The sequence below is a fragment of the Balaenoptera acutorostrata genome, chromosome 16, assembly GCF_949987535.1.
Source record: "Balaenoptera acutorostrata chromosome 16, mBalAcu1.1, whole genome shotgun sequence".
Lineage (NCBI taxonomy): Eukaryota > Metazoa > Chordata > Mammalia > Artiodactyla > Balaenopteridae > Balaenoptera > Balaenoptera acutorostrata.
In genome coordinates, this window is record NC_080079.1 from 9,891,196 (window position 1) to 9,918,830 (window position 27,635).

The 27,635-nt window shown below is 41.9% G+C and overlaps 1 protein-coding gene across 13 annotated transcripts in view; it reads right to left on the bottom strand.

The window, feature by feature from the left end:
- TACC2 (transforming acidic coiled-coil containing protein 2) overlaps positions 1–13,808 on the bottom strand; it is a 209,174-nt gene extending 195,366 nt beyond the window's left edge. For 9 of the 13 annotated variants that reach the window (XM_057531483.1, XM_057531488.1, XM_057531493.1 and 6 more), the window contains exons 1-3: positions 13,720–13,798; positions 13,034–13,215; positions 9,676–9,755 (exon numbers count right to left, since the gene is read on the bottom strand). Coding sequence is in view for 1 of the 13 variants with exons in the window: in XM_007173226.3 (XP_007173288.2) it covers positions 13,720–13,737 (18 nt within the window). In the remaining 12 variants the exon portion in view is untranslated. Of the gene's footprint in view, positions 1–9,675; positions 9,756–11,187; positions 11,248–13,033; positions 13,216–13,719 lie in introns of those variants that run through there. The other 4 variants (XM_057531484.1, XM_057531485.1, XM_057531486.1 and 1 more) reach the window with 4 other exon arrangements.
- Positions 13,809–27,635: the final 13,827 nt, after the last annotated feature.

Here is a 27,635-nt window from a genome sequence, read left to right on the forward strand (position 1 = left end):
TCCCCTTACTCACAATTTCCATATAGTCCTTCTCTGCAGACTGGGCATTAGCAAAACTTATTTCTTATGAAAACAAGCTGTTGAAACCCACAAAAATTCAGACATCAGTTCGAATCCAAAAGCTGAACTGTGCTGTCATTTTTGGAAATCAAATACAGTATCAACCTAATTGGGAACTGTGGGCTAAGGGGTGGGTGGAAGGAGGATGGAATTGGGGGTGCGGGAAGGCTGTTTCAACACAAACAACACGACAGAGATCTTGAGTGTAGATGGGATATTGGTGCCAACCACATCAGAGCCAAAGATACTAATACGTATGCATCACGTATTAGAGCTGAACTAAGAAATTGAAGATATTTGCCTTCTATATGACATAGTAAGAATTTGCGAATGTAATTATTCGGCTTTAGAGAGAGTTTCAGCTAACATCATGTAATTTTATTATGTAAAATAGAAAGTAGCTTTTTTTATTTTGTTTTTATTTATTTATTTATTTATTTATTTATTTATTTATTTATTTACTTATTGGCTGCATTGGGTCTTCGTTGGTGCACGCGGGTTTTCTCTAGTGGCCCGCGGCGAGCGGGGGGCCACTCTTCATGTGCTGCATGCAGGCTTCTCATTGAGGTGGCTTCTCTTGTTGCAGAGCACGGGCTCTAGGCGCGTGGGCTTCAGTATTTGTGGCACGTGGGCTCAGTAGTTGTGGCTCACGGTCTCTACAGTGCAGGCTCAGTAGTTGTGGCACACGGACTTAGTTGCTCCGCGGCATGTGGGATCTTCCCAGACCAGGGCTCGAACTCGTGTCCCCTGTATTGGCAGGTGGACTCTCAACCACTGTGCCACCAGGGAAGTCCCGAAAATAGCTTTTTAAGGGGACTTCCCGGTGGTCCAGTGGGTAAGACTCCACGCTCCCAGTGCAGGGGTCCCGGGTTTGATCCCTGGTTGGGGAACTAGATCCCACATGCATGCCACAACTAAGAGTCCGCATGCCACAACTAAAGATCCCGCATGCTGCAACTAAGACCTGGCGCAGCCAAAGTAAAAATAAATAAATAAGAAAGAAAGAAATAAAGAAAATACCTTTCTAAAAACTCTGTTCCTCAGATAAGTTTATTGTAAATTTATCTTTAAAAAATTAAGGATAACAATAGTTATATAATTTAAAAGTCCTTATATATAAGACTTTGTTAAGTACCATTCTTTCAGGAAGAACAAAAAGAACATCTTAATCATGTTTTCCTGTTTTTAAGTTAGCTTTGGTGGTAGCTGAAAACAATAGAGGCATCCTAACCATCTGCCTCCCAATATTTCCTCTGCAAACAAAATAAAACAATGAGAAGGAGAAAGAAAAGGTACTCAAAAACCAGGCCCTAGTATATGTATAACTGATTCACTTTGTTATAAAGCAGAAACTAACACACCATTGTAAAGCAATTATACTCCAATAAAGATGTTAAAAAAAAAAACAGAAAACAAAAAACCAGGCCCTCGGTAGGAAGAAAGACAGAGACATTTAAGCACTCTTCAAAATAACTGTGAATAAAAAGAGAAAAGTCAGGCAGCCCTGGAGCACAATTCTTCATGTTCCCACCCTCACCCCACCACAGAACTTTGTGAAAAGCGCAGACAGACCTAGTAAACTAGTGATGAAATAAAAATACAGCTTTTAAGGCAAGATAAGAAAAATTTAAACATAAAACTTTCTCTGTCTGTTTGGGCCTCCTCCCTCCCCTCTGGTGTGCATCGTGCATCTGCATTATGCCTCAGGCAGACCCTCACCCCACAATGGCAGAAATACCTGCTCAACCATAAAGATCAATTTTTCTCTTTCTGGCGCCAGCCCTGTAACTCCTTAGAAGATAACAGTCCTTTGTCAATCCTGTAAAGGGTTACAATGACCCACCACTGGCCTTGTACGTGTAGACGTCTTTGGTGAACTTTATGAACAATGCGATATATCATTTCCCTTAAAGATAGAGATTGGTGCAGAACTGACCGGTCAGAGCTCCTGGGGAGGTACTGGGCCACACCTAATGGAAGTTCTTAGCTTAAATACTTAGTTAGGACCCTATTAATGTCACTAGCTATATTACTTGTATTCTGCCTATTTTACAAGATTATTGTTTCTTGCTTTACCAAATGTGTGACTGAACCTCAGATAAAATTAACGAAGATATGGCGACTTGAAACGATTGACCAAATATATAGTTCTATAAGACCAACGGTTGTAATAGTCTTACTTCTAGATATGGGAAGAGGAAACAAGAGGGAACCGTTTCCTGGACCATAACAGACTAGTAGGACAGGCGACCCAGAGGTTTCTGGCTACTGTTAACAGGGCCCAGTCCAGTAATAGAGAATTGAGTGGCCTATCAACAAAATCCTCGCCTGACCTAGGAATGAGCATTCCTAGTGCAGTGGGACAAATTAGCCACGAAATGCCTAATTTGGGAGGCATTAAGGTGCTTCCAAAAGGGAAAGGATTATAAAATAAAAAACATTGCCCACCATCCAGTTCTACAAGAATCAAGTCATTAGCCATCTCAGTCACTGACCTGCATACAAGACACCCTGAAAGGAATTCAGGGCAAAGATCAGGATGAGGCACTCTGCGTTCTGGGAGAACTGACAGAACAGGCCTTCAAATAGTTAGATATTTTCAGGAGAAATTTTTTATGAACCTGGATTCTTGGATCTTCCCATACTTAGAAAAGCACTAAAACCATTAACTAAGATGTCTGCTTCTCTGGCTAGCAGCAAAATTCCACTGAAATGTGTGCCTGATTGCACACACCTCCTTCTCCAAAATCACATATATGTTGGCCTCCTCCTTTACCTCTTCGGAACAGTTCTCAGAGCTCTCTGAGAGACTGTCTCCCAGGTTATAATCCTCAGTGTGACTGGAACAAAATTTTCCATTTCTTTCTCAGATTGACTACTGATTAGTTTTTTCATTGATACTAGAAAAACGGTAGAGAAGACAGAAGAAGGAAGCTTAAGTTGATCTGAAATTATTGTCAGAATGATTAAGTCCACCCTAAGTCATAAAATACCAAAAAAAGTGCCTGAGCAGGTCAGAGCCTGGACTACAGGGGCAGGGCCTCAAAGCACAGGACATTTAAAGAGACAGGTATGATTCATTGCACTTCAAAATGCCCTGCTCTGGGGCAGGAAAAAAAAAAAAAGCAAAAACCACAGGAGAGGCACTCTATGGCAACTGGGTATTGAATGGGGAAAAGAATGAAAAAGAGAAAATTTAGAGCCTGACAAGAAAAAGAGAACCACAACATCAGAGGACTCACAAAAACTCCCCCAACCTATCCCACCAAATATGGACTCTCTACAGACAGAACAGGGCACTATTAACCCAGGAATACTGCAGAGCACCCCAATGCTATAAAAATGGACAAGAGGAAGGTCAACAAATCTATACAGAGCTATTGCGAAAAAAAAAGAAAAAAAATCAGGAGACAACATTTTATACATATCACCTGGGGAAAATCTTTCCCACACCATCAAAAAGCTAAGTAGAACTAAATTATAAGTTAATACACTAAACAGAATTAAATATTCTTAAATAAGCATTCAAGCATATGCAAAACACCTCGAATCAGAAATTCAAAAATGCAATGAACAAAAATCAGGGAGAAATGAAAAGACTGTTGATTGGACTCAGGAAAGAAATAGAAAACAGTTAAATTACCTCCGAAATAAATAAATTACAAGGCACCCAAGAGAGAAGAGATTCAAATAAACATTTAATAGAGGGTATTGAGGAAAATCAGGAAAACGATGAAGAGAACGAGAAATGACATAAGAAAGAAGCAAATAGGGTCAGAGAGAAAATATGAAAATGGGAGACAAAGAGGGAATAATATCCCTATTATTGGAGTCCTTGATATAAAAATAAAAAAATTAAGCAGAGCTAATATTTCGAACTTTTAACCAAGAAAACTTTCCAGAAATAGGAAAATACCCAAATCTACACACTGAAAGGACTCACTAAATACCTGGGAAAATTTACCCAGAACAATCAATTCCAAGACGTATCCTAGTAAAACTATTAGATTTCAAAGATAAAAGATAAAATTCTCATGACCTCCAGAGAGAAATATCAAATAACTTACAATGCCAAAAGAATAAGATTCGTATCATATTTAAAAAAATCAATACACAAAGCAAAGTAACAATGGAGTAGCATTTAAAAAAACCCAGTGAACTACAGTGTGGATGAAGGATTTTATATTCAGCCAAGCTGTTCTTCATATATCAAGGCTAGAGGAAAAGAATTTTCAACATGTAATAACTTACTGAATTCTATTTCCATCAGATTCCATTCCAGGGAATCTCCTAGATGATGTATATTTCATCTATACCAGTGATGACTGGGAAAACTTTAGCAAAAGGACTGATGATAAGGATTTAAAAATATGTAAATAGGGAATTCCCTGCACTCCAGTGGTTAGGAAGCAGTGCTTCCACTGCAGGGAGCCCAGGTTCCATCCCTGTCCGGGAACTAAGATCACACATGCCTCGCAGCATGGCCAGAAAAAAAAAAAAGTTGGGCTTCCTTGGTGGCGCAGTTGTTGAGAATCTGCCTGCCAATGCAGGGGACACGGGTTCAAGCCCTGGTCTGGGAAGATCCCACATGCCGCGGAGCAACTGGGCCCCTGAGCCACAACTACTGAGCCTGCGCGTCTGGAGCCTGTGCTCCGCAACAAGAGAGGCCGCGATAGTGAGAGGCCCGCGCACCGCGATGAAGAGTGGCCCCCGCTTGCCTCAACTAGAGAAAGTCCTCACACAGAAACGAGGACCCAACACAGCCCCAAAAATTAATTAATTAATTAATTAATTTAAAAAAAATTGAAGAAGACAGAGAGGGAAAGAGGAAACTAGAACAAGCTCATTGCTATAGGTAAGAGGTGGGCATTAAAGGTTATTGGGCGGCGGGGTTGAGTCCTGATATACCAGAGAGTGAAAGTTTAAGTAAGAAAACAGGGGTGTATTTAAAGCAGGGGTCAGAGGAAAATTCATTGCACTAAACATATTTATCAGTGAAAATAAAATGAGGGAAATAACAAATTACATTTCCAAGTCAAAAAACTAGGAAAGGAAAAGCAAAATAAACTAAGGAAAGTACGAAGAAGAAAATAATACAGACAAAAGTAGAAATTAATGAGGTAAAGAACAGAAAAATGAACAATCTAATGAACAAATGAAAATCATAGTTTTTTAAGAAATTAATGAAACAGAAAAATTACTAGCTAACTTGATCAAAAAGAAAAGGGAGAAAGCATGAATATACAAAACAAAAAATGACAGGAGGGAAATAACCATTGTAACAGAAGAAATTTTTAAAATTATGAGACTGCTTTGCAGACCTCTTTGCAAATAAAAAATGCATGAAATGGATAATTTCTTAGGGAAATTCAGGTTACCGAATTGACTTCATTAGAGTTAGAAAACTTAAACATACCAATTTCCATACAAAACAACAAATTTATAAAGAACAATACCACAAAAAAGCACCAGGCTAGTTGATTTCACAGAGGAATTCTACCAAACCTTCAAAGATCAGATAGTCCCAATGCTCTATAAATTACTCCAAGGCATTGTAAAGGCAAATAAAAAACTCTTAATTTTTTTAATGAATAATAAACTGATTCCTAAACCTGATAAAAAATGGATCACTGCAGGAGTGCTGCATATCATTATTACTCATGAATATTGTTGCAAAAAAATTTTTTTAAATACTAGCAAACAGGGCTTCCCTGGTGGCACAGTGGTTGAGAGTCTGCCTGCCAATGCAGGGGACACGGGTTCGAGCCCTGGTCTGGGAAGATCCCACATGCCGCGGAGCGACTGGGCCCGTGAGCCACAATTACTGAGCCTGCGCGTCTGGAGCCTGTGCCCCGCAACAAGAGAGGCCGCGACAGTGAGAGGCCCGCGCACCGCGATGAAGAGTGGCCCCCACTCGCCGCAGCTGGAGGAAGCCCTCGCACAGAAACGGAGATCCAACACAGCCAAAAATAAATAAATAAATAAATTAAAAAAAAAAAAAAAAAAATTTATAAATACTAGCAAACAAACTCTAGCACCACATTCAGAAAATAACATACTACAAACAAGTGGGATTTCCAGGAACTGATCAAAAAGAACGACTGCAACGAGTTGAAAGACATCAAATATATTAATTTCCATGAATTCATAATGATACTCTTCCTTCCCTAAACAAAGCTCATTGGTCACCTTTCAAGAATTCTAGGCAATCAAGAAAGATAAATAATCAAGCATAGAACCTGACTTTCCCGACAAACTGCATTTCAGGATATCCAAATAGTTGATGATAGAAACTTCTTTATAGAGAAATCACAATTAATAAATGAAGAAGTAGTAATAGAATTACAAAGTCACCATTTTACAAACCTTAATGAAATAATAAATGTAAGGTGATATTCTTCAATGCAAACAGCATTAAGTGAAAAGCTGATGGGAAACTTTATAAAGGATGAGAATATCTGGACTCATTGATCAATCTTAACATAGCAAAAAAAGAGACAGACATTAAATGCCACCTGGTGTGATGTAGGATGTACAGAGCATCACCTATGAAGTATCCTTGACAAAATAAAAAAGCATCTGATCAAGCCTCTGCATCTAAGGAGCTAAGTACCGCTTTACAGGAAATATAGGGAATAGAGAAATGTCACCACGGGGTTGCAATCAGCAAAACCTGAAGAGTGGGAAATTCTACAGGAAGATGACCCAATTTCCTCAACAAATAACTGCAAGGGAAAGGGAGATAGTACGAGAAAGAGAGAGGAATCTCTATGTTTAGAGATTAAAAAACACTTAAGAGCATATTTAACTGGCTTTTTCTATGGGAGCACTCCCCAATCTTTTTGATAAATGGGGGCCAAAACTCAAGCAGAAAGCTGCACTGTTGCTAAGTTGAAGAAACGGAATTTGAGCCTGCCAGAGAAGCTGGAATTGATGGGGGAAGCTCTTAAAGGAAGAAGCCACAGAGGGGGAGCCCCAAAATTTGCACACAGATTCCCCTCAAGTCTCTGGTTGATTCCTAAAATGCACATCCTCAGGGTGAGCTCCAAGGAGCTCAAGAAAAAGGAATGGCTGGAAGCTGAAAGCTCTGAGAAATGGTTTCAGCAGCTGGCCGGTGCAGAGAAGGTAGTTTGGAGTTCAAGTCCCATGGAATTAGAGGGGCTTGTAAATACCTCAAGCTTCTCTCTGAAACCCTGGAAGAACCACACCTTGAGAATAAGGACTATATTTCAGGACTAAGGATTATGCTCTAGGAATAAGGGCTAAATCAAAATAGACCTACCTTAACAAGGTCTAAAACTAAGCCTCCACATGATCAAGGTAATCTCCCAGTAATTTAACTGCCTGCAGAAGAAAATACAATACTATTTAGAGGAAGAGGATAGAATCCAGTACCTACAGATATCACTACAATACCCAATACACAATAACAGACAACTAGATATGTGAGGAAGCAGGAAAACAGGACTAATAATCAAGAGGGAGAATCCCCCCCGCCAAATAGCCTTTAACGCCCACCTCTTACCTATAGCAATGAGCTTGTTCTAGTTTCCTCTTTCCCTCTCTGTAATCAATATAAGCAGACACATAGATGTCCTAGAAGTTGGAAGTAGCAAACAAGGACTTAAAAATAACTCTTACAAGCAAGACAAAAAATAGAGAGAGATATAATGGTGGAAGACAGGAAAATTCTGGAGGACATATATAGCAGATGACATAGGAGGACTATGGAAACCTGGGGCAGGGGATGGTGCAACAGAAAAGTGCCTTAAGAGATATATCAACCCAAAGAAATTTATGGTTCTTGTTTGGATCCTGACTGAAATAAACCACCTTAAAAAATGAGACAATCAGTGATATTTGAATACTGACAGGATTTTTAATATTAAGGAATTATTGTTTATTTTTTAGGCATGATAATAATGTTATCATTATACACATATTAAAAAGAACCCTCGGGGCTTCCCTGGTGGCGCAGTGGTTGAGAATCTGCCTGCTAATGCAGGGGACACGGGTTCGAGCCCTGGTCTGGGAGGATCCCACATGCCGCGGAGCAGCTGGGCCCGTGAGCCACAATTGCTGAGCCTGCGCGTCTGGAGCCTGTGCCCCGCGACGGGGGGGGGGGGCCGCGATAGAGAGAGGCCCGCGCACCGTGATGAAGAGCGGTCCCCGCACCGCGATGAAGAGTGGCCCCCGCTTGCCGCAACTGGAGAAAGCCCTCGCACGAACCGAAGACCCAACACAGCCAAAAATAAATAAATAAATAAATAAATAAGAAAATCCTTTAAAAAAAAAAAAAAAAGAACCCTCATCTTTTAGAGGTACATACTTAAATATCACTGATTAAATGATGGAATGATTTGCTTGAAAACAATATCACTGTTGGGGGAGAGGCAGACATTAATGGAAAGTAGAGTAATAAATGAAATAAGATTGTCCAGATGTAGGTAATTATTGAAACTAGTAATGGGTATATGAGGATTCTTATAATATTCTCCTTACCTTTGTGCATGCTTGAAAAGTCCATAATAAAAAGTGAAGGAAGGGAAGGAGAGAGAGTGGGAGGGAGGAAAAGAAATCCTTCCTCCTTCTTGTGTTACTGGGGTCCCCTCCAGTTCTCCAGCCAGTTCTGGCTGAGCCAATCTCTGCCCTGTCCATGGTGAGCTTTGGAATCAGGTCATCCCTTCCTAAGCATGCATCAAGTTGACCTGCCAGTAATTTAGGCTACTTTTTTTTTTTTTAGAAAGTTTTATTATTTATTTATTTATTTATTTATGGCTGTGTTGGGTCCCCGCCTCTGCGCGAGGGCTCTCTCCAGTTGCGGCAAGTGGGGGCCACTCTTCATCGCGGTGCGCGGGCCTCCCACCATCGCGGCCTCTCTTGTTGCGGAGCACAGGCTCCAGACGCGCAGGCTCAGCAATTGTGGCCCACGGGCCCAGCCGCTCCGCGGCATGCGGGATCCCCCCAGACCAGGGCCCGAACCCGTGTCCCCCGCATTGGCAGGCAGACTCCCAACCACTGCGCCACCAGGGAAGCCCTAGGCTACATTTGATTTGCATTTTCCAAACCAAATTTCCTCGCTGAACTTCAAATGTGGACCCAGTGCCTCCAATGGACCTCTAAGTCCTAGTGTTGTTTCCCAAGTCCTAGTTCAGCCCTTCTCTCCCATCCATGTTGGGTTGGTTCCTAGTATTGTGTATCTGATCACTACCTGGCTTCCAGAACCTGGGCTTGAGGACTGACCTTGCCATGTATAAACACATCTGCCAAAGGATAAATCTGCCAAACTTCCTAAATTTCCTACTACTAGGATCTGCCTCCAAACAAGAAGCTCTGGTACTAATAATCGCCTGTGGGCATTGTTCCTTCTCTATCTAGTTGTTTCTCCAAGGTTCACATCTGTAGTTGGGTCATTTTCCTCAAACATGTTGACCAAGATAAGTCCACCTGAATCTCTTTGTTTTTGCTAAATGAGAAGGAGGCATTCGCAAAAACATCTCAATCTTTTGACAGTCCTGGGGCAGTAAAGCGGGCTGGTATTGGGGGAGAGGAAAGCACACCCAACAAACGTCAAATAGCGACGCTCCCACCAGGTGATGCAAACAACAACCTTACCATATGTTCTTCAAAGAACTGGAACACGTAAGAGGATAATCTTGTGACTGACGGGATTCAAGAGTTGTCTCATCTGTTTGCTATGAAATACGAGATGCAAAATAACGTTGTCAGATCCTAACTTGAACCTGAATATGTTTCAGCAGAAGCATAGTCATAGGAATGGTTTTTGGCGTGACCAGAAGTGAATACAGAACCATGGGTTGTTTTTCTTTTTCTTTTTCTTTTTTGGTTTGGTTTAGTTTAATTTTGTTTTTTGTTTTTGGCTGCTCCACGCGGCTTGTGGGATCTTAGTTCCCTGACCAGGGATCGAACCCAGGCCCTTGGCAGTGAAAGCATGGAGTCCTAACCACTGGACCACCAGGGAACTCCCAGAGCCATGTTTTTTGAACCCATAGAGTCACTTACAAAATTATGTCTCCTCAAAATGAGAAACATGGCCCCACTGATAAATGATCACTCTGGCTTCACCCATATCCAAACCCTTCACAGTCCTTTCACACAAAAGGAGCACAACCAGGATGAAATAACCCTTCACGGTCAAAGTCTTGCAACTCAGGATTTGATCAGCACCAAAGGCAACTACTCAGAGGGTGGTTAGTACTTGCTAGAGCCTGGACGCTTCCTGGGAACCCCAGAACACTGAGACACAACCAATTTTAGTCATTCTGGAACTTCATACAGATGTAAGCAGCTTGACTACAGAAAGTTAGCTCTCTTTACTAGAACAACATCAGCCTGCGCTGCTGGGTTTAATCTCTTTATAATTCTTTGGCACCACTTCTGGCACAGAGCTCAGCCAAGGCTGTTCCCTGGCTTGAGTGTGGAGCAGAATTTCCCCTTTTTAGGTCACAAACTCAGAGCACCCACTCATCCCGAGACTCTCTCCACTGTGTCAATTTTAAACATCTTCATTAACATTTAGGAAACGCTGGCAAAGCGGTAACTATCCTGAGTTGCCCCTGCTGCACACGGGCATTTCCCAAGACTGAAACACATGCACAAACTTGCCTACCAGGCTAGGATTCTAAAAACACACTGATATGCACCTCTTCTGAACACAGCTGAATTAAGAGCCCTAGGACAAGGGTCGTGGGTTGTTCAGTGACCCTCAAAGGGTGCAGACAAGCCCACAGAGTGTCGTCTTCCTCTGTTAGGTTCCTGGTCAGTGTCTGGCTGCTCCTTTGTTGTTTCACCACGTGGAGTCTTGGCCCCCACACCCTGCCTTTGGTGTTGGGATGGGACCTCTTGCGCTGAGATAGACAAATCTCACCTGGGCTTCTGATCTCCTCAAGAATCAGAGCATTGGACCAGGGTGAGCGTCATAATGAGTTTGGTTTTCTGCTGGCCAATACTCCACAATCAATTGCCTTGGAGCCACTCCCAGCATGCCCTGGCCCGTTAAATCCACATCCTTGCCTGCGGGTGGTAGCACTCATTACAGCCACCCAGCTTTCACTTCTCTACACCTGTGAAATCACACACTTAAGCAGGCAACTTTCGAGGGCCTACCTTTGTCCTTTGTCCTTTGTTGTGAAAACGACTCTTCCATCCTTCTCCCCTCCTTCCCACCCTCCACTGGCTGAGCAGTCTTGGTCCACCACACCAACTCACCTCCCAGACACTGTTAATTGGACTAGGGCTTGGTTCTGGCTTAAGCTGGGCCAATCAGATTTTCTCTCTTGCTATTTGATAGGGGCTTTGAAGTCAATGAGGGAAGCCACAAGCCACGAGGTAATGAAGAATGGGGGCTTAGATCAGTGCCAGAGACGCCCCAGAGCCTGCGTGTGCTGACCTGAGGGAGGAGGGGGACGGGGAGCCCAGCAGAGACCGGTCCACCCTCAGACCAAAATGAAGCAGGTGGTAGCTGAGAAGTAGGGGTGAAAAGAGTTGCTACAACCCGGAGTTATGTCTTCTCAACTAATCCCCCTTTCTCTTTTTGAATGAGCTTCTGTGTCTTGCAACCAAGCGTTCCCTGATTGAAACCACACTCAAAAGTTGCCCATGACCTTTGCACTCTGGCCCTTTCGTAGTCCTCACCCTCCAGCATTTCCACAGCACCTGACGCCGTCACCCCACCCTCCTCACAAACCCTCTCCACTTAGGACTTTTCTAAAAGGTGCTGCAAAATCTCGTTCTCTTTTTACTTCTCCAGCGCTCCTCTTCCCCTCTTTGTAAAGGCATTTCGTGAGATTTGGGATTTGGTCTTCCGACCCGGTCTTCCCCTAGGAAGATTCCATGGGTTCCCATAGCTTCCTCCATTGAGCCCAGGCAGAAGACCAAATCTAGACGCCAGCCCTGACTTCTCCCTCCTATCCCCACCGCATTTTTAACTCTCTGATGGATATCTCTATTTGGATGACGCACAGTCACTCAAACTCTTAAAATGCACATTTGATATCTTTCTCCTTCAAGCCAACCCCTCTCTTGACTTTCCCATTTCCACTGAGAGCATCATGTTCTTTCAGCCGCATCTCCTGGGACGCTCACGGTAATTCTGCACCGCATGGTGATTGCTTGCTTAGTCTCTGCCTCCCCTCTAGCCCAGGGGCTCCATGAGGGCCTGGATTATGTGACTGGAGTGTACAACTATTCCCTCCTTCCCTCCACTATTCCCAGGGTCTGGTACATGGGGATCACTTAAATGTTTGCTGAATGAATTGGAGGAATGGAGGATTATCTCTTATTTTTCCCTCTGCCTCATTCCTCTTGTCTCTCCAATATACACTCACCAAGCCCTCTGGGTTCTTTCTTCCTGCTGTCTCTTTCCTTGTCCCCTTCCTCCCCATTCCCTTGGCTTCCGGGCCAGACCCTCATCACTACCGGTTAGAGGTCCTGCAGAAGCCAGCTGGTCTCCCTCATTGCAATTAAAAACCTGCCAAGTAGAATTCTGGGAAGATGGCGGAAGCAGAGTTTTAAGATCTTCCCAAATCCCCGCCTATAAACAGACAGAGCAATTGGATAGAAAAACTGAAAACCTATGGACACTCACAACAAAACTGGATAATAAGGTTTCCTCTGAACCTCAACCACCAACAAGACCCACCTGCTTTCGACGTCTGTGCAGGAAGAGGCAGAGGGAAGCAACAGGGCTCTGTCAGCTGGACGTGAGAACAGGAAAAACCCCAGGGAGCCAACAGGTATCCACTGGAAGGGATGGTGGGCCAGTATGGGAGCAGAGGCTAAAACCGGGAGGAGCTTTGCCCTCGCCATACACACAAACACGGCTCTTACACACTAGACTATATGTGGTGTAAGTGGGATAAAGAATTTCAGTCTATGCATTTCTGTTGCACGGAACATGCTATGAAATAGGACACACACACACACACACACACACACACACATACTCACTTACACTCACACTCCACTGTGTTTAACTTCACCGCTGGATTCTCTCACGAGGCTTAGCTCACTGCCTTACTTCAGTGTGATCTGAAGATTCGGTTATAACCGACACCAAGTCAAACTCAGAAACACTCAGTTTTTGTCGAGATCACATGGCAGCTTAAGGTGGCAACCACGACATCAGAAAGAGGTCTGAAAAGGTACTTGTGTGAGTCTAGAGAAACACTGTGCAAACATGTCAAAATCAACAGCATCGCCAGTTTTAAAATAACTTTTTGCCATAAAGTCTTGTTGTCTTAGGCCCTTAGGGCTGTCTTAAATCATCGTTACACAGACTCATAAATACTTGAAAGTCCAGTTTGCCATGGGCAGAATCATCACAGAAGCCAGAAGAAATTTCAGTAACCACCTAGCCCCAAACTTATTTTCCAAGGGAAGAGACGAAGGTCTAGATTAATGGGGACTTATCCTACCAAAAGCAAACAGTAACTTATTGGAAAGAAAAAATACAGTTTATGTGGCTTAGGAGACAATCAGAAGGGGGGAAAGAAAGAGCACAGATGGGCCTTCAATTTCGCTTTATAAGGTAAAAAAAGAAAGAAAGAAATGCATTTATCCCTCTAATCTCAGTAGCCAAACCAGTTTAAAGTACACGTCGCTCAAAGGAATAAAGCCACCAATCTGAGGCTTACTTACCCAGTATCCTCTTAGCATGAGGGGCAGAGAAGGGGGAAAGGCCCTCTCTTCCTGATGTTACGACTTTACAGCACTGCCCTCCGCCCGCGGTCTGTCTTCCCAGGATCACATGAAAGTGTTCTATAAATGTGCATTGGCTTAAGGTTGGGAACGCTGGCCTGGGAGGGAGCAGTGTGTAAGCAATCTGACCCAGGCCAGGCGGCAGCTTTCCAGAAGCCTCTGCAGCCCAGAGGGAGGACGACAAGGGGCAGAGAGCCTGCAGGTACCGGGAGCCCGCAGCTCTCTGTTTTTCTAAGTTTATCTGGGATCTGAAGCCAATCTCTACTGCCCCGGGCTGCAGTTTAATTTGCTTGGGGCAGTTCTATATTTTGGCTACTTTTCAAAACAAAGCAGCCTTAAAAAAAAAAAAGGAAAAAGCTATAAAATTAGAAGTGCTTTTGGTAAATGGCACAGGTCATCATCAGCTTCTACCGACCTCATAAAATCAAGTTGTCTTTTTTGAAAATGTCAGTATGCTCCCTCGGGAAAGGGGAAATGAGCAAAGACTGTTAAACCAACTCTAAATGGCAAAGCTATCTAAAAAATCCATCAGTATTTAATGAATTAAATGTGCAACCATACAATGGACAACTAAGCAACCTTTAGAAAGGATGGGGAGCTCTTTATGTACCAACACTGAAAACTCTCCAAGATACATCATTAAGTGAAAAAAATTACTGTGCAGAACAGTGTGTCTAATATGCTACCATTTGTGTCAAAAAAAAAAGGAGGGTATAAATTTGCGTGTGTATACATTATGTATAGTATATAAATTCTATGTCCTGAGAAAATCATACTATACTATATTATGATATACAAATTAATGACTCTTTTTGGAAATTCACAGGAGAAACTAGTGACAGTGCTTGCCTCCAGGGAGGTATGGACCAGGGAGGGGTGGAGACTCTGGGCTGGGTGGCGGAGGGAAAGAGGAAGATTGTCTTCTCACATATTTCCTTTTCTGGTCTAGGAATTCTATCTCATGTGAATAGTAATTTTTCAAAGAAAATTTGAAAGGTGATCTAATTTTCATTAGCAATATTTAATTTTCAAAATTATTCTACTATTCAGAGCACTGAATTCAATTGACCATAACTCCTACTTTTCACATATTTAAATATTTTGATAGGATATTCTTTAAGAAGGCAGAGTTCTGCGATAGATAAAATCCTGTAATAGCAAAGGACCTGAGTGAGTTTTGAATAAGGGGTCTGAAGCCTGGATATTTAGTCCTGATTCATCTTCTTTCTAACCAGGGCTTGGATCAGTTGTCCAAATGCCACATGCCTCGATTTTATTAGGTATAAAACGATCCCATACCCCACCTTCTCCACAGGCCCAGCGTGGCCCAAATAAGACGATGTGTATAAAAACCCTCTAAAAGCGGAAAACCCTTACTCAGGAATAGAATGGTTCAGGGTGATCACATTTTATAATGTTTTCCTGAAGTTCTTGTGTAATTCAACACTCAAATAATTTGTCAAATTTTCCCATAAGAACAAGCATAAACATAAAGGGCCTAGATTCAGAGGGCCTGGATCTACAGTTATTGTGCTTAATGTTCATCTTAGTACTATTTTTAATTTTCTCAGCATCACCTCCCATTATTGTACGGGATGCCTTCTTCTAAACAAACCTCCCGGCCTGTCATCGTGGGCTGTTTTGGCCTCCTGCATGGTTTCCTATCACATCTAAGTTCTGTTCCCAGCTTATTAATCCAGAAGCAATGTTTTAGTCTTCACATTAGTACCAATGTATCATGCTTGGGCGAAATTGCCTTGAAATATAAAAAAGGTTTTTGATTACACTAAAATCACAGGCCAGGGGCTTCCCTGGTGGCGCAGTGGTTGAGAGTCTGCCTGCCGATGCGGGGGACGCGGGTTCGGGCTCTGGTCTGGGAGGATCCCACATGCCGCGGAGCAACTACGCCCCTGAGCCACAACTACTGAGCCTGCGCGTCTGGAGCCTGTGCTCCGCAGCAAGAGAGGCCGTGACAGTGAGAGGCCCGCGCACCGCGATGAAGAGTGGTCCCCGCTCGCCACGGCTAGAGAGGGCTCTCGCACGGAAGTGAAGACCCAACACAGCCAAAAATAAATAAATAAAAAAATTTTAAAAAAAGACACATTTAAAATCACAGGCCAAAGTTCCAATGCCTATGAGCAGTGCGGTTCCCACAATCCTGATGAAAAACTGCAGACATGTCTGCTTACCAGCGGAAGTGGCGCCACCATGTGGCAATAGGGACAGTGCAGTTTTTACCACTTGTCCAGTCAGCTTTGAAATGATTCTTGACCTAAAAACTACTTACTTAATCAACAAAAGCAAAAAAAAATTTTTAATTTGAGGATATTTGACATATTTCAAAATTTTCTTATAAAGTAAGGTTTTATAATATTTTTATTTCATATTACTTATTTGCCCAATTCAAATTCGTGTAAATGAGGACTTGCTGAAAATTACTAGCATATGGCAGAGAACGCAAAGAACACAAAACATTTCCCAGGCAATGCTTAGAACTGCTGATTATTTAAAAATTCTGGAAGGAAAATAAATTCAAAGTAATGTTTATTATGACAGTAAACAGGTGGATTTATGAAAATAAAAAGATAATGTTTAAGGTTCATCATCTCCTTACGCAGCGAAAAAGAAACTCCTGTTAAGGAAGCAAACAGAACACGCAAATTTAACTCCTTGTTTCAAGAGACTTCATTAAAGTGATCACAAGGGAATGTTTTTTGTTTTCAAGTTTGTTGGGACAATAACGAAGCAAACTGGTCAGCACATCAGCGGACAAGAGATGGCTGCACGTTTGTGGATAACAGGAAGTGGACGGAGGTCTGATCCTGGAGGAATCAGGGCTGAGGAGCCTAGAGCTGGGGTGAGAGGGGGGGATGAGGGCTTTCGCCCAACAAGACCCTGCAGACCCAGGAGAGGCTCTGAAACACCAGGAACGTTGGAGGGAGCAGAAGTGGGGCTGAAAATAAAAGATAGATGTAAGTGAAGCCGACTCCTCCACCCCATCCCACCCCTCTCCTGATGCCTATCAACTAGACAAAAGCAAAATCGAAACCCAAAACCAAACCTCCCGTGTATTCTGGAAAAATCAACAACAACAATAGAAGGTTGAAGGTAAGCTTTAAAACAATCTAAGAAAATAGAATTAAAGAAAGGTTTAAAATATGAAAGCACATTAGAGGCTTAGAGAATCAATTGATGAAGTCTCACACCTGATTAACAGGAGATCCAGGCATGGAACAAAAAAGTGGAAGAAAGAAATTATCAAAGAAGTAATAGAAGAATATTTCCCAAAGCGAAAGGAGGTGAATCTCCAGATTGAAAGGGCCCAGTAGGTGCCTGGTACAATAATACCAAATATATCTCGCACAGTGCTGTGGGTTGGCTGGGCTCACCTAGCCCGTCCTCATGTTGGGGGAAGGCTCTTGTGTGGCTGCAGTCAGACAACAGGTAGAACGAGAGTTATCCAAAGGCTCAGTGGGGCTGAGTGTTCAAAATGCTCACTCCCATGGCTGGCAGGTCACACAGGCTTTGGCTGGGAGCTCATCAGTGGCCTACATATGGCTTCTTCACATGTTTCAAGCTTCCTTACAGCATGGCAGATGGATTCCAAGAGTGGATGTTCCAATAGACGGGAAGTAGAAGCTGCCAATCTCTTAAGGCCTGAATCCAGAAACAGGCACAGTGTCACTTCTTCTATATTTTATTGGTCAGAGAGTCACAGAGCCCAGATTAAAAAGGAGGAGACACAGATCTCCTACTTCAGTGGGAGGAATATCAAAGAATTCCTGGCCATCCTCAAGTCACCACCAATCCTGAATGCTTCTAGAAATAAAACAAAATAGGTCACTTACAAAGTAATGAGAATCGGAACCAAACTCATTTTCCAGCATTTTCTCCCTTGTGTACCATACTCCAGCTACATGTGCCAGACTCATTTTATCCTTGAAGTCTTTCCTTTGCCATTGGCTCTGACTAGAATACCATTTCCCTGCATCTCTGCATGACTCATTAGTTCTCACAATTCAAGTCTCATCTCAAATGTCACCTTCTCCAAGAAGGCCTCCCTGCCCATCATATCTAAAATAGCATTCCCAGTGAGCATTTATACCCTTAGCCTTATTTAAATTCTTCATAGCACTTACCATTACCAAGTCTTTTTTCTTGTTTTTGTTTTTATTTTCCATCTCCTCCCTGAGAGTAGAGTCTTTGTCTTATTCAACATTGTATCTCCAATGCCTAGAGCAGCGCCTGGAATGTTTGTTGAGTGGATATTGAATCAGAATCCATCTCAAGCAGACAACGGAGCAATACCTTTAATTCCTGATGAAAAAAACTATTTTCAACTCAAAATTCTATGTTCAGCCAAATCATCCTTCCATTTGGTTGAATCATCTTCAACCAAATGGAAGGAGAGAATAGAGACATTTTTCAGACTCATAAAAATTTCCCCTTTACAACTCTTCTAAGAAAGTGTCTCCACAAAATCACGGCATAAACTAAGAAAGGTTTTGGTTTTGTTTGTTTCGTTTTTTTGGCTGCACTGCATGACTTGTGGGATCTTAGTTTCCCCACCAGGGATCGAACCCAGGCCCATGGCAGTGAAAGGGCCAAGTCCTAACCACTGGATGGCCAGGGAATTCCCAAGAAAGGTTTTAAACATGGAATCCAGAAAGCAAGGGATTTAACAGAGGAAAGCAGGAAAGGGAAACCTCATGGTGACAACTGTACAGCAAGACTGGAATTGCAGCTCATCCAAATTGAAGTGGGCAGATAGAGGGTGCTGGGGACGGAAATCTCCAGAATAAAAGGGGGAATTTCAGTAGAATAGTTGACTGAATGAAGAAGGTAGAAAAAATTGACCATATATTTCTTCAAATGGTGCAAAGAAAGCAATCAGAAACTGTAGGAGAAAGCAAAAGTGTAAGAAAAAAATGTAACCAGTAATTGTATTGATCACTAGCTCCTTATTAAACAATATTCACAGAAATCCAATAAAACATTGCTCATTGATTTTCAGATTTGGAAATCGATCTATCGACAAAGCACAGATGGTTCACTTAACAGTTGCACTGCCACCCTCTACCAGAGACAATCTGTGTGCCACCTGCCACCAGTGATGGTGTCTTCAGTGTCAGGCAGGCAGGTGGTCCAGCTCCCAAATTCCACTTCTGCTTCTGGGAATTTATCCAAAGAAAATAAAAACACTAAGTTGAAAAGGTGTATGCACCCTTATGTTCATTGCAGCTTTATTTACAGTAGCCAAGACATGAAAACAATCTAAGTATCCATCAATGCATGAATGAATTTTAAAAACCGTAGTACATATTTACAATGGAATATTATTCAGTTATAAAAAAGAACAAAATCATGTCACTTGTGACAGCATGGGTAGACCTCAAGGGTATTAAGTGAAACAAGTCAGAGAGAGGAAAACAAATACCGTATGATCTCTCTTATATGTGGAATCTAATATATATACATATATATATGTGTGTGTATATATATATATATATATATATATATATATATACACACATATATATATGTATTTTCAAGCTAATAGATACAGAGAACAGATAGGTGGTTACCAGAGACATGGTGTGGAGGAGTGGGAGAAATGGGTGTTGTTTTTTCAGTTTCATTAAATCGAATTATTTATTTATTTATTTATTTTAAGATTTAATTTTATTTATTTTTGGCTGCGCTGGGTCTCCGTTGCCATGCATCGGCTTTCTCTAGTTGCGGTGAGCGGGGGCTACTCTTCATTGCAGTGTACAGGCTTCTCATTGTGGTGGCTTCTCTTGTTGCGGAGCACAGGCTCTAGGCGCACGGGCTTCAGTAGTTGTGGCTCACAGGCTCAGTAGTTGTGGCTTGCGGGCTCTAGAGTGCAGGCTCAGTAGTTGTGGCGCACGGGCTTAGTTGGTCCAAGGCATGTGGGATCTTCCCGGATCAGGGATCGAACCCGTGTCCCCTACATTGGCAGGCGGATTCTTATCCACTTCGCCACCAGGGAAGTCCTAAATGAAACTTTTTAAAAAAGAAAAAAAAGCTCTACAAATTTCAAAAAAAAATCCAAAATAAAACCTGTATTTTCTGACCCAAATTCAGTGAAACTAGATGCTAATTTCAAATGATGACAAAAGCAAACAAAAGCCAATTTTAAAAATCTTATAACACCCTCTAGGATGCTTAGCCAAAAAAAAGAAGGAAAAATATAAATTAAAATTGATGTCTATTTTGAAAAAAATGAAATGAAAGTACTACCTCTCAAATTTAAGGTGTCCAGAAGAAAACTGACACTATGAATGAATTTACTTTAAAACAAGGAAGAAAAACAAAATGAGGAAGACTAAAAATAAACTAAATAAATGTACTCACGATATTATAAAAGAAGAGCAAAATTAACCTTCAGAAATTAGAAAGTAGGAGTCAATGAAGATAAAAGCAGAAATTAACTAAATTTTAAATTAAATAATAAATTTTAAAATAAATATTTATTTTAATCTAAATTTAAAATAAATAGAAATTAAACAAATTTTTAAATAAATAAATTTTAAAACAAATAATGGTAATTAAAATTTAATTACAAACAATATTTACAAAGAATAAAATAGAAAAAGTCAGACTTCAAAAATTTAGATTAAAAAAAGGATAACACGTGTTCCTAACGTGGTTCATTTTTTGCCTCTTTTCTACTTTGCAGAATTTCTTTTCTTTGTTGCCTTTGATCCATTTTCATGAAGCTTCCCTGGATATTTGAAAGGTGTGCATTTTCCTGCATGCAAAGTTCTATATATCAAATCAAGTTGCAAACTGTCCATTTGCATACGGGGTGGTCAATAAATAATAATAAAGAAGAACAAAAACTGCTCTATTTTGAAACCCTTTATAATATGCCTTAGACCAACTTTCCTAAGCTAGGTTCCAACCAGTATTAAGCGCAAATTATCCACTCCTATTACAGCCTCTTAATCACCTCACATGTTTATTTTTCCTCCTTGCCTGTTTTCGTTTGTATTTCAAAACTAACTACAACAAAAATACTTAAGCTAAATATATATGTATTTCTCAGTTTGTGCTAAGAACTTTATATAGGATAATACTGACTGATTTAATTTTTATAACAACTCTCTGATGCAAGATTATTGTCCCCATTTTAGAGGTAAGGGCACTAAATCTTAACACAGTTAAGTAATGTGCCTAAATTAGTAAGAAATGAGCTCGAGACTATTTTACCATAAAGCCTGGTTAACCACTATGCCTATAGCCTCATCTGCTTCATTTGTCCAAGAGAGGATATCTCTCCTCCGATGCTTGATAGCTTTACCCAGAAGGAAAGGAAAGAATGTGCTGTTCTTCCATGGTCAGAAAAGCAAATCAGCTAAAGAAGTGTGTGTGTGGTTAAAATTGGAGATCCAGCATATCAACCTAAATGAGTGTTCCCAAAGAGTACGAGAATGCAATGAAAATTTCATCCTCTGCAATATTTTCAATATTAATTTCAACCACTAATTTCAATGTTCAGAGCTTTGCTAAAATGCATTACTCTTCATATCTTAAAATACATTTAGTGTCATGTTTGGTATGTGTTGTGTAAATGTTGGTTTTTAAAAGGGTTCTGTGTATAAAAATAATAGGACAATAGACTAAAAAGAAGTTGATATATACCATGTTTCTGATTTGGGTGAGATGAATATAATGAGAATTTCTGTTTCTGAGGAAATAACTGTATTCAGGTAAACGTTTGCGCTCTTTTACACAATTAAGACCAGTATTAATATATAAACCAAATAAGTTTTCTGCACCAATGAAACTTTTGAAAATTGTCTCAATTATGCTTTGAGACTGTGGATATTTAAATGTTAGCAAATATTATTCATGAAAATTGATTAGTAATAAAAATAATAGTAATTTTTAGCATTATTAACATCCTTATTATGAGGCAAAATAGCAGAGCTAAAGTTGATTTTTAAGAAAGAATAGTGATGAGTATATTGAGAGGAGGAGGAGGGCATAAATGAAACATTAACAATTGACCATACAGCTGGGACTTCCCTGGCGGCCCAGTGGTTAGGACTCCGAGCTTCTACTGCAGGGGGCACAGGTTTGATCTCTGGTCAGGGAACTAAGATCCCGCAAGCCACACGGCCAAAAAAATACAAAAACAAAAACAAAAAAGCAATTGACCAAATGGCAAGTCTCTGCACTCTTCTTACAACGCCTATAGGTTTGAAATTATTTTTAAAAAAATTACTTTTTGTAAATGGTGATACTTGTGCTCTCAGGCCACCTGATCTAATTATATTAAAACCAAGTGAGGCGAGATATCAGAGATCAGGATTGGGAGGGACTTCCCTGGCGGTCCAGTGGTTAAGACTCCATGCTTCCAATGCAAGGGGCGCAGGTTCAAACCCTGGTCGGGGAGCTAAGATCCTACATGCCACATGGCACAGCCAAGAAAATTTTTAAAAAAAGAAAGAAAAGAAATCAGGATTGGGAAAACATGCCTCTAAAGGCTGCCGGCTTCGCTGGGCAGATACAGCCATTTCTGGAAAGTTCCAAAAAGCAAAACTTGAAATTGCCATGCACTGGCAACAGTTTATGTAGCATTTACATTGTATTAAAGCTATTTACATAGCATACATTGTATCAGGTATCATAAGTCATCTAGAGATGACAAAGTATACAAGATGAGTGCAGGTTATCTGCAAATGCTGTGACATTTTATATGAGACTTAAGCAAACTCAGATTTTCGTATTCATGGGGGTCCGGGAACCAATCCCCCCTCGGATGCTGAGGGATGACCGTATACACCTTTCTCTGGGTTCATGCATGCATGTTGCATATCTGAGTACAAGCAGCCCCTCTGCTCTCTTGCCAAACTGCATCAATGTAGGTGCTTTCTTTGCTGTCTGTGCCCAGGTGGGAATTGCTAAGGAGCTGTGCATACCCTTCCCTCTTGCATTGTCTTGTGTCTCGGGCATCCTGACCCAGAGGTCTTGACAATAAAGGCAGGTGTGTCCCAATCCTGGGCTCAGTTTCCTCTCAAAAGCTTTTGGATCAGTGTCTAGACTCAGGGGAGATGCTAGGGAAAAAAAGAAGTCTCTAGATCTGAAAAGTTCTATTCCCCCAGAACTTTGCATGCCTGTTTCCCTCTCATTATTTAGTTCTTAACTGAAATGTCAGCTTTTCAGAGGGGTCTTCCCAGACCCCAGCTAGAGTAATCCCCTAGACCCCTCACTGCCTAATCACTCTTGGCCAAAACACACTTTTTAATTTCCTCATGATACACCATCTGAAATTATTTATTTATTCCTTGTTTATTGTCTCTCTCCCTGATAAGCTTGCCCGCTGGTGTCTGCCCCGGACAGCAGGGATCTTGTCTATCTTGCTTATGCTGCAGAGCCTGACATTTAATGGGCACATGATGGCTTCGAGCTGAACTGCCACCGTCCAGCCCTATGCCTCTGCCACCTCCGAGCTCCCCTGCAGCCGCATGCACAGTTTTCCACCCCGAGTTCCTGGCATTTTCCCTTTTCACAAGTTTTAGCTCTCTTTTATGTTCCTGCAGAAATTTCCTTTATTTTTTGTGAGCCTAGCAGGGCCATACAAATTGTAGTGTATACAGGATCGGGTTGTTTTGTAGCAGGAGACTCTTCAGAGTGTCTAATGTGACACATCTGTGATCATTTTTTCACCTTTGCACAAAGCAGTTCCCAAATACCGAGCATCAGGCTTTGGGCTCTGATGCCCCAGCTGCCTTCCTGCCTTCATCCTATCCTGACTCCCATCCTGTGCTTCTTTCCATCTCAGCTGAATGACCTTGACTGCCATGTAGGTCAAAATTCTTGCCTGGGTCCTCATCCTTTCCTTCCTAGCACTTGACATAGCAGCAATTATACAGTTCTCTCTGTCTTCATTTTCTTGATGTCTGACTTTCTCCAAAAACTGTGAACTCCATGAGTGCAGGACCTTGTCTGTTGTCTCTGCTACTCTATCTCCAGTATCTAGCATGTGGCTCAGCTCATAGTGGGCACTTAGTAAACATCCATTAATAAATGAAGCACCCAGAAAAGGGGCAGATTTTCATCTCAGATTCATGTAATTGGTAGCACAGCAGGAGCTATGAAAGAACCAGGGCATTGAAAGTTTTCACTAACTTCCCACTTTGCCTGGAAGCCTGGCAGAGTAGGGGTACAGAGATCTCCTGGAGAGACATACTGAATATCGAACAACAGCACGTGACATGTTTATGACGCCAGCCATGAAAAACACGTTGTTGACGCTCCAACTCAGCCGTGGCTGGACATACACGGCCACCAAGTCCAGAGTTCCTGGAACCAAATCAGATCTCACCAGGAGGATCTCACCTGTAGTTGGCTGTCTTCCCGAGGGGTGATGTTGCCAGAACTATTATAAACTTTGTTTCCTACCTGAGAATGTACATGTTTTCCCATTTGATTTGCAAAAAAAGCTGGTAACCAGCTACAGCCTGGAGGAGAGTCTATGCCACTAGGGGACCCATCGTGTTAGTTCCTGCCCCACCTTTGACTCTTCTCCTGCATTGCCCCTCTCTGCCTGGTGTTCATCAAGTCCTGGTTACCAGATAGCGCCCCCTTTTGTTTACACCTCATCTTGCAGTTCCTCATTGTCATGCCGTGGTCTTCGAGAGGGTGGTCCAGAGGCTTCATCTCCAGGAAGAGAGGATGGCGTCCACACAGCTCTTCTCACCACACGGCTCTCCACTTCATCATCTTGAAATACTCTTTGTTCCTGATCATGTGCGACCACCTGTGCTGACTAGGCTTTCCTGTTTCAGGCACAGTTCCTACTTTCTGAATCCACCTGGTGGCACATGTTAGGAGTCTCTATTTTTTTTGTACTAGAATCTAAACCAAATTGGCTTCAGTAGGAAAGAAATGCATCATTTGGATCGTTTTGTCTACACATAACAGAACACCCGATGAAAAGTGGTGTAAGCAGTGAGGGCATTTATGACTTCCCGGAACAAGACGTCCAGAGGAAGGGCAGTTGCAGCACTGGTTCAGCAGCTTGGTTATGTCAACAAGGACTTGGACTCTTGCTGCCTTGTGATGTTAATTTGTCCTCACATGGTCACAAGAGGGCTGCCACATTTTGAGAAACACATGTGGACATGATACTTTTGGCTAAATAGGAACATTTCCTCTTGGCGTTTATTTTTATTGTGGAGAAGACATTTTTGAGAAGACCTTCCATAGGTTTCTCCTTAGTCCCATTGGTCAAAGAAAAATTATACCTATTTGGTTAAGGCACTATAGTGGGGTTTCTATTATTTTTAGTTGAATAGACTCTGATACACCCTTTACCCACCAACCTGGTTATTGTCATTTGTCCTCACCCCTACCTCATATCCATCCGATCTTCCTTGGCCGTGTTCTGCCCAGAGACTGATCTATGGACCACATCACACAGGTTCTCTTGCCCTGTGGCTTCATGTTGGCATCAGCCAATGGGAGGTAAGCACAGGGGAGATGTTGAGAGAGAGAGAGACCAGGGTATTTCAGCTCCCACTTCCTCTTTTCTTAGCACTTTCTCTTTTCCTGGCATAGCTGCATCCCTCTAGGACCAGAGCTCCTGTCTGATGGACTCTTCTTCGTGTCTTTAGCCCTCATGGGGCTCTGGTAACACTGCTTCTTCCTCTGACCTGTCAGGCCCAGAAGTGGTAATGACTTCCCAGTGTTACTCACCCTGGGTACCTGTATAAGTTTCCTAGGGCTACTATAACAAATTACCACAAACCTGGTCTCCAATTTGTCTATTTTTTCCTTGTTTGCTTGAGCTTTTGTTGTCATATCTAAGAAACCATCACCTAATCCAAGGTCACAAAGGTTTACACCTATTTTGCCTCTAAGAGTTTCATAGTATTAGCTCTTACATTTAGGTCCGATCCAATTTGAGTTAATTTGTGTATATAGTGCAAGGGGGAATCCAACTTCATTCTTTTGCATATGGGTATCCAACTGTCCCACCACTTGTTACAAAGACTATTCTTTCCTCTTTGAGTTGTCTTGGCACCTTTTTAGAAAATCAGTTGACCATAGATGTATGGATTTATTTCTGACTTTTAGTTCTATTCCATTGATCTTTATGTCCGTCCTTATGACAGTATCACAGTCTTAATTACTATAGCTCTGTAATAAGTTTTGGAATTAAGTGTGAGTCCTTCCAACTTTGTCTTCCTTTTTCAAGGTTATTTTGGTTATTCTGGGTCCCTTGCATTTCCACATGAATTTTAGGATCAGTTTCATATCTGTCTCCTGGTGAGACCCTGGAAGGCAAAGACAAGTCTCTCAGCCATCTTTGTGACCTGCTTGGTTTGCTGAGTATCTGGCCTATTAATACACATCAAAAGTTTGTTGAATTCAATGAAATGTTTCAGGGATTTTTGTCTGGAGTGTGGAACAAATTTCCACCTGGAAGAATGCTAAGTGTTTCAGTTCCAACGCACTGAGCTGCAAGTAGCAACTACAAAACAATTAACGGTGGCCTAAACCACAGGATATTTGTGGCTTACTTAACAAGGAGTCTGGAGGTAGGCAGACTCCAAGTCACTCAGCAATTCAGCCATGTCCATCCTTCCTCTCCAGTGTCCTCAGTATTCTGGTCTTTTCTCATGCTTGTCATGTCATCAGTAGTAGACGGTTGTCATTGTGCAGGCTCCACTTCCTCATGCCAGCATCACAAAGAAGAGTGAGGATGGGGGTAAAGGCTTTCTTTTCCGGAGGCTTTGTGTGTCATCCAATGGGAAGCTCGCTTTCATGTCACTGTCCAGAACTGGATCGAGTCCTATCCCTAGCCCAGTCACTGGGGAAGGGGGATGAGATTACCATGATTCATTTAGACCAATCATGCTTTATCCAATGAAGCAGGTGCCAGAGCATACCTTTCCTGAAATCCAGGTGAAGCAGGAGTGAGGTGAGATATATGTGTTGGGCAGCAATGAATAGTGCTTACTCAAGCTGACTATACCTGATTCACAAAATGGTATTTTTGTAGACTCGTGTAGTAACTCAGCTTATAATGTTGTTCCTTTGAGAAAATGTGTTCTCAACACCAAAGAGAACGCTTGAGAAACATTGCGATACAATCCAAAATACATGGAATGAAATTCATCCATTTATCTTTAAAACTATAGGAATATAATTTCATCATTCTTAGACCCATTTGAAGGTATTTTAGAATCTTTTAGTTTGAGGACCAATTATGAACACAAACTGTCAAGGTGTAGATATTTAGAAGCGATGGTTAACAGAGTATACTATGAGAAAACCAAAAAAACTTGTTAATTTTTTGTTTGTTCATTAGTTCTTCTGTCCTCAAAAAGAGTGGGATTGCCAGCTGTTTATAAACCCCATTTGGTGTCCCCAAGGATGGCTCAAGGAACTAAGTTCACAGATAGTGGCAGAATCGCATCTCTGATCTCCAAGTCCACCACTCATCCTGCTTAACTGCAGGAGCCTCGATCAACAAACATGGGCTGCGTGCCCATGACCTGGAAATGTCCCAGGTGTTTCTGTCTGGTGCTTGGAATGAATTTCCACCTGGAAGAATGCTAAGTTTTTTTTTTTTTTTAACTTTTGGGTTTATTTATTTATGGCTGTGTTGGGTCTTCGTTTCTGTGCGAGGGCTTTCTCTAGTTGCGGAAAGTGGGGGCCACTCTTTATCGCGGTGTGCGGGCCTCTCACTGTCGTGGCCTCTCTTGTTGCGGAGCGCAGGCTCAGTAAATTGTGGCTTACGGGCCTAGTTGCTCTACGGCATGTGGGAATCTTCCCAGACCAGGGCTCGAACCCGTGTCCCCTGCATTGGCAGGCAGAAT